The sequence below is a fragment of the Culex pipiens genome, chromosome 2 (genome assembly GCF_016801865.2).
Source record: "Culex pipiens pallens isolate TS chromosome 2, TS_CPP_V2, whole genome shotgun sequence".
Lineage (NCBI taxonomy): Eukaryota > Metazoa > Arthropoda > Insecta > Diptera > Culicidae > Culex > Culex pipiens.
Window position 1 is genome coordinate 104,748,050 of NC_068938.1, and position 11,826 is coordinate 104,759,875.

The 11,826-nt window shown below is 35.8% G+C and overlaps 1 protein-coding gene across 1 annotated transcript; it reads left to right on the forward strand.

The window, feature by feature from the left end:
• The first annotated feature begins 352 nt into the window (after positions 1 to 352).
• LOC120428680 (sodium channel protein Nach-like) lies at positions 353 to 3,436 on the forward strand. Its single transcript, XM_039593739.2, has 5 exons — positions 353 to 1,242; positions 1,397 to 1,617; positions 1,672 to 2,083; positions 3,118 to 3,224; positions 3,282 to 3,436. The coding sequence occupies exons 1-5, from the start codon at positions 512 to 514 to the stop codon at positions 3,401 to 3,403; spliced, it is 1,593 nt and encodes a 530-aa protein (XP_039449673.1). The 5' UTR covers positions 353 to 511; the 3' UTR covers positions 3,404 to 3,436.
• The last annotated feature ends 8,390 nt before the right edge of the window (positions 3,437 to 11,826 follow it).

Consider the following 11,826-nt stretch of genomic DNA (forward strand, 5'->3'; position numbering starts at 1 on the left):
CGTTTTTCAGTTATAAAAGCAGTAGAACGAAAAACAAAATAAAAATTAAATGAATTTTTGAGCTTTGAGCACAATTGACAATCGATACTTTATTTCTGGAGTTTTTTTTAAAAGGTCCAATAAACCAAATTTCCAGTGTTTGCTTTTTGGGTGTTTTTGGAACCGCCTTGAGTCAGGGGTATTAAAAACACCCAAAAAGCAAAAACTGAAATTTGGTTTATTGGACCCTTTTTTAAAAAAAAAAACTCCAGATTTGTTCAGTAAATCTACTAAGTTAAGTTAGGTTCTAACAGTTAATCGTGACTGATGCGTCCCTCTACTTTGTTCCAGTACCGAAATTAGGGGTGCGAAGGTCAATCAATATAGTCTCGTTCATGAACACCGTTTTTCTTATTGAGATATCGTCGCTGGACGAAATAATTAATGAAACAATCAAGCTTACCCATGAATCACACAGATTGACCCTTGGTCGGTTAATTGCCCGCAAATGGTCAGTGCTTGACCAACCACAATGAACTTCAGGCGGCTCGGAGGTCGTGTCATCCAATCGATTAAGGAACGTCGGAATGCCGAACCTGCACCTCCTAAAGATCCGGCGGTAGCGGAACAAATTACAACCGGATCTGTCGTAATCCCGTGGTTCAAGAACCAGCTGCGCGACCTCTGCCAGGCAACGGCCCTCCACGGTTACAGTCAGATCGTCCGCGAAGGCTACAATCCACTGGAGCGCACTTTGTGGGTTTTGGCGGTCAGTACGGCGTTCGTTACGGCCGTGGTGCTGCTGTGGATCTCGTGGACCTGGAACGCGGAAACGCCCACGGTGACCGTCATCGAGAGCACCAACTATGCCACGTGGAATCTGCCCTTTCCGGCGGTTACCATTTGTAATTTGAACAAGATTTCTGCTAGTAAAGCGCTGGAACGGGCACAAGCCATGTCACGGCCCCAGAACATGAGCGCGGAGGAATTAGCTGGGATGTTTAGGTTGTTTTTACACGTGGATGGATTGGCCGAAGCGGACGAGCGGGAATATCGCAGGTTGCATGACATATTGCTGGAGAACAATTTGGAGGTTCCGCAGTTGATGGGTGAATTTGCGGCTCCCTGTTCGGCGATGTTCGAGAGGTGTCTGTGGAAGGGAACCCAGTGGAGGTGTGATACGCTTTTTCGGACCACAAACAGTACGGAGGGATTGTGCTGTTCGTTCAACTATTTTGGAGCCAGGGTTAGAGACTATGAGAAGTGAGTGTTGGACTTCTGACGAATCGTTAAAAGATTTCAGAACAGCCTTTACTTTGGATAGAAGTTGACTACAGAACGGATTCATTAATTCGATTGCTCGCTAACTCGAACGTATTCGAATTAAAAAGCACTAAAAAAACAAACTTTTTTGCAGGAAATCAGGAGGAGCATTCGAACCACGGCGCGTCACCGCCAGTGGCTACCAAACCGGCCTCTCGTTGATCTTGAACCCCCACGTGGAGGACTACTTCAGCACGGACATCGCCACGACCGGGTTCAAGATCCTGATACACAACTCGTATGATTTCCCTAACGAAAACGGCGAAACCCGGATCGTCCACTCTAGAACCGAAACTTTCCTAGCCGTTTTGCCAAGTATGAATTGTAAAATCAAGTTCATAGGCGATGTTTTAGACTTTCCAATTTTAGTCGAAACCTACAGCACCGAATACGCCATGGAGCTGGACCCGGCCTCGCGGAACTGCTTCGGCTACAACGAACTCCGGATGCACGTGATGCAGCGTTATTCCTACTCGAACTGCATGATCGAATGCAGCACCGATCAGATCTTCAAGCGGTGCCGCTGCGTTCCGTACGATCTGCCCAACAACGGAACGCTACCGAACTGCGAGATGAAGGACGTTCGATGTCTGCAGCAGAACCTTGAACTCTTTCGCAGTGCCATCCCGGGGCGTAACAATTTGTCCGTGACGAAGGTCATGGACAGTACCGTTCCGTCCCCGTGCCACTGCCTGCCCAGCTGTGAGATGGTTCAGTACTCGGTGGACATGATTACGAGCGAGATGAATCGAACTTTTTCCAACAACTCGGTGGAGTTTTTGTGAGTATTAGGGGAGAGTGGGGAGACTTGATCCCCGGGGACACTTGATCCCAAGCCTGTATCTCGTCAGCATGTGGGTAAAACAATTAGCTTTGTTCTAGAAAGTTGTGCGCAATTAACTAAAACTCATTGTAGAAAACAAAGAAAAAAATTAAAAAATGTTTAGATTCAGTTACACACATTTTTCTAAAACGAGCTGCAAAAAACTTCCAAGAGATCTTTTTTTCTTTGTATTGATATGTATAGAAAACACTCAAAAATTATTCAAAAAATTATTTTTTATACATGAATTGTTTGATAAACTTATTAACTCCAAAACCCTTACGCATTTGATGTTAAATTTATCGTCATACTATTTTTACAATCAATTGTTTAAAAAAGTGCGTTTAGGGAGACTTGATCCCTGCCTTTTTACAGTCACTGGAATCAGCCTCAACATTGATTAATTGAGCTGGGTTTTCATACATAGTTTCCTTTAGTATAGTTGTACATAACTTAATGCAGTTTGAAACATTTTTCAAAACTTTTGTAAAAAAAATGACCAGCTTTTGTAAACATGCTCAATTTTGGTCTAAAAAAGAAAATTTTAAGTTTTTAAATATTTAACATAATAAACTTGTTATATTTTGAACACAAACGTACAGGTTTTATGTGAAATTGCTGTAACTTATAGAAAATTAAAAGTTTGGATGAATAAGAAACATTTTGCTTAAAATTTCTTCAAAATGTTGAAAGGGGGATCAAGTTACCCCTAACATTTTTAAAATGCCGGTTAAAAATATTTTATTTAAACGCTTGGCATGATTCGAAGAGTTCATCTGATGAAATATCCTTATTAGCCAAACATAGATGAATGTTTAAGCTTTCAATTCATGCAAAAAGTTTATAGTTTTGTGAGAAATTGACAGAGTTATGTGCGATACAAAAAAAGGGGATCAAGTCTCCCCACTCTCCCCTACTGCCTGTTGGTTAATGAGGGCTTTTTACGTGATTGAGCGAATAAAATCAATCTTCTTTTACGTAATTGATTACAGCAAAGACATTAAACTCCAGGATCAAAGTGCGGTTCACATCTATTTCAGCGATTTGGTGTCAACGCGCTACCGGAAGGATATCTACCAGAACTGGTTAGGGGTGTTGGGTGAGTGACCTCTTGGCTGCTTGAAATGATATCCTATATTTTTTCGTACTATTGCAGCATCCTTTGGAGGGATCCTTGGACTGTTTCTTGGCTTTAGTATCATCACCGGCTTCGAAGTGGTCTACTTCTTCACCATACGTGTGCTGTTTGATGTGTGCATGAAATCGAGGAAGAAGTAGTGCTGAAGCGATGCAGCAGTTGTTCATCGAGCGTAGAAAACATTCAGGCGTATTAAAAGCGATTTCATCGCATTTGTGCGTAGCTTTGCGAAAAGTTTGTTTCTTTTGGTTTGTAGCACTTTTATCGTGTTGATCAAAAAATAATTGGATTAATTAACAATAGCCCCGTCAACTTATACGTAACTATAAGTTTTAAACATTAACGGCTGTCTCTTTGAAATTAATAATAAAATCTCCAAAAACTTTCTGGAGTTATAGATTAAGTTCAAGTTTACCGCCGTAACTAGAAAAAAAAGTCGGATTTTGACTTCGGATCATATGCCTATAGGTTCAGCGAGCATGGTACACTACGTTGTTGGTATGTTGGGATGTCATGGGTCATCTAAGAACTCTCTAAGTCAAAATCCTTCTGCTTATTACGGCGGTAATCCAACATATTAACGTATCGACGTTGTCGTGGTCTGTTGTCGCACGTCGCTTTTTGACGTTCCGATATACACGCGTTTTGAAGTTCGACCTTGAATAAACAAAAAATAGAGCACGTGTACGTGTGTCAAACGCGTTCTGACTTAAAATCCCTTTGGCCAGATGTCGCACTTACATCAATTTTCAGGGCACGTCAAGATAACACGACAAGATTGAAACTTCGTCATATGAAAAGGGAGGCCAGTCGTAAGAACAGAATTGACCTTGAAAGAACTTGTGGTTATAGATTACGCCCTAAATCCTTTTCTGTCAACTTTAATAATTGCAGTATATCCGAGTAATGCTAAAGGAGGTATTAGACTATGTCAAACAAACAAACTCGCACTTTTTGACAGTTTGGCAGTTTGTTTGCTTTGTTTGTAAGCAGAAACTTCAGCCTGAATACATTTTGCTTTGTTTGCGGGTTTGCTGCAAACGGGGTCGGGTCAATCGGCAGAAAATCGATCGGCAGAATGCCGAATAGCAGAATGCCAAATGGCAGAAATTTTAATCGGCAGAAAAATAAATGGCCGAATGTTAAATGGCAGAAAAGGTCAAATGGCAGAATATAATATGGTAGAAAAGGTCAATCGGCAGAAAGGGTCAATGAGCAGAAAATTAAGAAGCCGAATAATCAAAAGGCAGAAAAATCAAAAGGCAGAAAAATTAAAAAGCAGAAAAGTTAAATGGCAGAATGTTAATAAGCAGAAAAAATAATTAGCAGAAAATTAATTAGCAGAAAATTAAATGGCAGAAAGTTGATATGCAGAAAAAATAAATAGTAGAAAATTAAATGGCAGAAAATTAAACGGCAGAATAGTTAGTTGGCAGAATAGTTAGTTAGCAGAATAGTCAAATGGCAGAACAGTCAAATAGCAGAATAGTCAAATGGCAGAATAATTAATTAGCAGAAGAGTTGAATGGCAGAATAGTTAAATGGCAGAATGGCAAATGGCAGAATAATTAATTAACAGGAGAGTTGAATGGCAGAATAGTCAAATGGCAGAATAATTAATTAGCAGAAGAGTTGAATGGCAGAACAGTTAAACGGCAGAAATCAGAATAGTCAAATGGGGGGGGGGGGGGCTATAAAAAAATCTAAGAAAATAACAAATAATTGTGCCTGCATTTCTTATAAGAGTTAAAACGTTTACAATTATAGTACTTAGAATTCTCACTTATATATTACATTATTTTCCACGGACTTGATTTAATATTAAGAATAAATATTGTAACTTCAGTGTTTATTCAACATAAACAGTTTATCAAGTTTATCAAACAGTGCATGCGATAAAAGTAATAATTTTTAATAAATTGTACTGTTTAACATTTAGAGTCTTTTTGAATAGGTCCTTTAAACATATGAAACACAAAAGCTTATAGGACCTTTTTTTTTAAAAAAAAAAAAACTCTGGATATATATAACCGTAGGAGGTTCTGTTACACATGACCAGTCTGCCCAAAAACTATGCAAGAGCAAGAAGCATGTTGAAATGGTGGCAAATTTTCGATTCGGACGGTGCATGTGTTCAAATGGGGAGAAATACCGCAATGTAGTACCGCCCCTTTCAAATGTTGCTTCAGCCCAGTCACGAAATATTCTAGCAGAGCTGGTTCTGCTAGAACCCTGCTAGAACGGTGGAGCATTTCTGCTAGAATGCTGTAAGAATTTCCAGCTTTGTTAGAACTGTGCTAGATCGTCGTAACTGGGAGATTTCTTCCACTTGAAGCAGTGTATGCACTTGGTAAGAAACCAGTCAAGGAAAATTTCAAATGGGCAACAACAGCAGTGAAAGCAAGCCAGCGATGGTGTAGGAAAGCCCCCAAAAAACGCTCCGTTGTTCTGCTGTGCGTAAAAATGTTTCTTGACTCCTTTCCTTTTCGACCTGCGTACTGGCCCTGTGTGTCCTAAATAGTTCCGTAGTAACTTTTTTACAAGGGCGAAACCATTAATGTAAACAAACAATCTATCCCACTTGCTCTGGTGACAGTTATCGTTGTGTAAGAGTGGGATAGGCCAGCAAAATGAAATGGTACCCTAGTGTGCGAACGCGTAATATAGAGTTATCTAAGCCCGATCTCACGCACACTAGCACGCCATTTGTTTTGCTAGTAGGTACAACATTTAACCACAATCTTTTTCGTGTACGTACACGCAATACATGCGCATGTAGATAACTCTATTGGACGTTTTATGAAATGTACATTCCCAACTTCTATAAACATATTTAATTATACACGGAAAGGAGTTCCATCTAAAATTTAACAATTCAAATTAGCTGGCTTCAAATTGGTGAAACAGTGATTTTTTTGGTTAAATTAGCTAAAATTACAGATAAATTTACCATTGGGGAAGGCTGCGGGTACAGAATGTCGAGACTGTCCAATGTTTGACAGATCCGATAATAAGTTAATTTGAGTAAAATCAAGTAACATTTGATTGAATTTAGAAAAAAATGTTGAATTCAGTTAAATTAAGTTAAATTAATTAAATTTACTTAAATTATTAAGTTAAATTGATGTTAAATTGTTAAATTAAATAAAATTATGTTAAATTGATTAAATTTAGCTAAATTATTAAGTTAAATTGATGTTAAATTGCTAAATTAAATAAAATTATGTTCAATTGATTAAATTTAGTTAAATTATTAAGTTAAATTGATGTTAAATTGCTAAATTAAATAAAATTATGTTAAATTGACTAAATTTAGTTAAATTATGTTAAATTGATAAAATTTAATTAAAATTAGTTTAACTTAGTTAAATGTAGTTAAATTATGATAAACTTAGTTGAAATTAGTTCCTTTTTGTATAAATTTAATTAAATTAAGTTAAATTAAGTTAAATTAAAATAAGTTAAATTATGTTCAATAAATTTAAATTAAGCTTAGTTAAATTAAGTTAAATTAAGTTAAATTAAGTTAAATTAAGTTAAATCAAGTAAAATTAAGTTAAATTGAATTAAATTAAGTAACATTAAGTTAGATTAAGTTAAATTAAGTTAAATTAAGTTGAATTTGATTAAATTGAATTAAATTAAGTTAAATTAAGTTGAATTATGTTAAATTAACTTAAATTTAGTTTAATCAAGTTAAATCAAGTAAAAATAAGTTGAAATAAGTTAAAATAAGTGAAATTAAGATAAATTAAGATGAAATAAGTTAAATTAAATTAAGTTAAATTAAGTTAAATCAAGTAAAATTAAGTGAAATTGAATTAATTTAAGTTAAATTAAGTTAGATTAAGTTAAATTAAGTTGAATTAAGTTAAATTAAGTTGAATTTGATTAAATTGAATTAAATTAAGTTAAATTAAGTGAAATTAAGTTGAATTACGTTGAATTAACTTAAATTTAGGTAAATTAAGTTAAATCAAGTTAAAATAAGTTGAAATAAGTTAAAGTAAGTGAAATTAAGTTAAATTAAGATGAAATAAGTTGAATTAAGTTAAATTAAGTTAAATTAAGTTCCCTGGGCCTTGTAAAGTCAAGGGGCATGATTTGATCCTAGTGCATTAGTTAAAATTTGGGTAAACATTCTTTTTTATAAGCACTATGGACACCACTTCATGCTACGAGAACTCGCTTTGTCGCAGCCCCAGGGCTTTAGCGTTGACCGATAAGCTGTCTTCGTGAACTAGGTAGTTCTCCGATAGTGAAAATATCACAATTGCACCAGACACCGCTGCTTCTGTGACTTTTTCACTATCACAATGTGGGATTTAGGTGGGACTTTAGGATAGTACAATTGATTTGTTGCTTAGCATTAGCATTTAAAATAAATCTGTATGCTTTCCAAATCTATTTGATGATAAATTTAGTTGCAATTGTTAAGTTAGGGTAATGCTGTCAATAAACTTTGATTGATGTAGAATACTAGGCATTCTTTTATGTCAAATTGTCCATAGAGTCTCGATCAATCAATAATGTAATGATATCGGACAAAATTCGTTGATCTGTTGAACTAACGGTTTTCGGATTATGGTTGTATTGACCATTGTTGCGAATCGAGGAACTACGGATCTTTTGACGTAAATGGTCATTTCTTTTTCAAATCGCGATTTCTATCCTTTTTGTACATCAGTTCACAAATTTTTATTGTTTTTTTTATAGAAGTAGTACTACAACAGTTAAAGGAACGTTTAGTTTTGAACATTAAGTTTTGAGGATTTTAGATTAAAATTAAGATTTTCAATCCAAAGTAGTTAGCAAATGAATATTTGGACTTAAATAAATAATTGAATAAGTTGGACTTATGAATAACATACAACTGTGCATTTATTCTAGAGTCAGATCCATACAGCGTCAGTGTTTATTTGGTCGAAGTGTACTAATTCATTGGCAGATCTGATTCTAGTTGTAATGTACGACAAGACTACTGACGGACGTGACAGGACGAGGGCCCAGTTTAGAGGTTTCAACATCAACGATGTGCGGCTGGACCACCCTCCCAAAAAAAAAAAAAAAAAAAATTAAGTTAAATTAAGTTGAATTAAGTTAAATTAAGTTAAATTAAGTTAAAAAAAAATCAAATTATTCGCTCTACAACATTGCCTTGGCGTTCTCGATTACGAGATTTCTACTCGAAACTAGGTGTTCGAAGACTTGATTGTTGAGGCAATTGCAAACCTCTTTTTACACCTTAGCCTCCATCCATCCCGGGATTCGAACTGACGACCTTTGGATTGTTAGTCCAACTGCCTACCAGCGACTCCACCGAGACAGGACCCAGGGAGACGACTCCTACACCTGGACTGAGCTATCGACCTAACCTCTAAGTTAGACCGGGACCAACATTTACTTCCCTGTCCGACGGAAGGCGTGATCAGACAAATCTCGTCTCAAAATTTGCCACCGGGACCTTCTGGGATCGAACCCAGGCCGACTGGGTGAGAGGCTTACCCCTACACCACGGTCCCGTTAAATTAAGTTAAATTATGTTAAATTATGTTAAATTATGTTAAATTATGTTAAATTATGTTAAATTATGTTAAATTATGTTAAATTAAGTTAAATTAAGTTAAATTAAGTTAAATTTTGGCTGATTTTAGCGTGACGCCCTTTATGGGTGAAGCCTAGGATGGTCAATTATTACAAAGTTCAAAAAGCCTGGAATCTATTGAAACATTCAAATAATTTTCTGGACTACCAAAAACCGTTCCAAGAATAGCGGAAAAGCATGCTACACCAGCAAAAACTTTTAAAGTGATTTCAAAATTACTAGTTAAAACTAACTTAATCCACCTATGTGGTTGATGCCTTCCTCACTTTTTACCAACAATGGGTAATATGAGTGGTTTGGACACATATTTCAGCTATTTTGTTAGGTCCAGTAAAATAAGTACACAGATATAACTTAAGTTGTCATAACTCGAGACAGGGTTGCCAGATTTTCAATTATGTGGACTCGTTGGAAAGGTCTCTTGATTACCTAACCAACGATGGGTCGGATGATGGTTCCGGACATCGTTTACATACATTTAAGTGAGATCCGGCTTCAAAAAAGTACATAAATATCACTTAAGTGGTTATAACTCGAGACAGGGTTGCCAGATCTTCAATGTTGTGGACTCGTTGGAAAGGTCTCTCGATTACCTAACCAATGATGGGTCGGATGATGGATCCGGACATCGTTTACATGCATTTAAGTGAGATCCGGCTTCAAAAAAGTACATAAATATCACTTAAGTGGTCATAACTCGAGGCAGGGTTGCCAGATTTTCAATTATGTGGACTCGTTGGAAAGGTCTCTCGATTACCTAACCAACGATGGGTTGGATGATGGATCCGGAAATCGTTTACATGCATTTAAGTGAGATCCGGCTTCAAAAAAGTGCATCAATGTCACTTATGTGGCCATATCTCGAGACAGGGTTGCCGGATCTTCAATGTTTTGGACTCGTTGGAAAGTTTTTTTGATAACCTAACCAACGATGGGTCGGATGGTGGATCCGGACATAGTTTACATACATTTAAGTAAGATCCGGCTTCCAAAAAGTACATAAATATTACTTAAGTGGCTATATCTCCAGACAGGGTTGCCAGATCTTCAATATTTTAAACTCGTTGGAAAGGTCTTTTGATTACCTAACCAACGATGGGTTGGATGATGGATCCGGACATCGTTTACATGCATATAATTGAGATCCGGATATATGTGAAAACACATTTTTATACATAACTTTTGAACTACTTATCGAAACTTCAAACAATTCAATAGCGATGTATGGGACCCTAAACCAAGTCGAATGCAACTGGTTCGATCAAAATCGGTTCAGCCAGTGCTGAGAAAACTTGGCAAGATTTTTGAACACATACATACATACACACACACACACACATACACACACACACAGACATTTGTTCAGTTTTCGATTCTGAGTCGATATGTATATATGAAGGTGGGTCTTCGAGCTTTTAATAAAAAGTTCATTTTTAGAGCAGGATTATAGCCTTACCTCAGTGAGGAAGGCAAAACAGTCGAAAAATTAGCTGGATGTACCGAGAAACGTGACAAGATCAAAAAAGAAACGAACTAAATCAGCAAAAAGGCTGGGTGAATAGAGCAAGCTTTACAGGCAGCAATGGAGGCTTTTGAAATGAAAACTAGTAGAAATAGCAGAAAAAGTAGCTACTATAACCATAGCACATACCATGAATAGTGGCAAAGTTGGCTAAACTAGCTAAAAATATTTGTGAAAATATGTGGATTCGCAGCCATCAATGAAAAATTTTGAAAATTATTCCTAAAAAATAGTTGAAATAGTCTAAAAACTCGCTGGGCTAGCCATAAAGCTCACAAGGATTCCTTAAAATCTAGCTAAAATAGCTAACAGACTTTCTGAAAACAAACAGATTTTGAGACTGACAGCATTTTTCCAGCTTACAATTTAGCTAGGTAACTATATTTTGGACCAGGATTTGTTTTATGATTTCTAACTAAAAAAAAAATGTGGTTGAAAAAACAACCTATTTTTTAAGATTTTTAACTAAATTTTAGTAAGATTCACGATAAACCTTCTTTCCCTGTAGGTAACTCGGGACTCCAGTAACCAAACTTCAGTGCACAGAACGGTTAGACAAATATAAAATGTTTGTTATTTCCAGTTTTTTAAAGGTCCTCTAAGCTATTGTTTTTCATATATTTATAGGAGATTTGTTTACATTGCGTGTTCTTTTTTTGTTTTATTTTGTTTTTTTTTTTAAAAAAAGGTCCTATAATTTATTTTGTTTCATATGTTTATAGGACCTATTCAAAAAGACTCTAAATGTTAAACAGTACAATTTATTAAAAATTATTATTTTTATTGCTTGATAAACTGTTAATGTTGAATAAACACTGAAGTTACAATATTTATTCTTAACATTAATTCAAGTCCATTGAAAATAATATAATATATAAGTGAGAATTCTAAGTACTATAATTGTAAACGTTTTAACTCTTATAAGAAATGCAGGCACAATAATTTGTTATTTTCTGAGATTTTTTTTATAGTCCCCCCCCCCCCACTATTGTCTTTGATGATTTTTTTCGGTCTAATTTCTGCCATTTGACTATTCTGCCATTTGACTGTTCTTCCATTTGACTGTTCTGCCTTTTGACTATTCTGCCATTCAACTCTCCTGTTAATGAATTATTCTGCCATTTGATATTCTGCCATTTAAATATTCTGCCATTCAACTCTTCTGCTAATTAATTATTCTGCTAATTAATTATTCTGCCATTTGACTATTCTGCCATTTGACGGTTCTGCCATTTGACTATTCTGCCAACTAACTATTCTGCCAACTAACTATTCTGCCATTTAATTTTCTGCCATTTAATTTTCTGCTATTTATTTTTTCTGCTGATCAACTTTCTGCCATTTAATTTTCTGCTTATTAATTTTCTGCTAATTAATTTTTCTGCTTATTAACATTCTGCCATTTAAATTTTCTGCTTTTTAATTTTTCTGCCTTT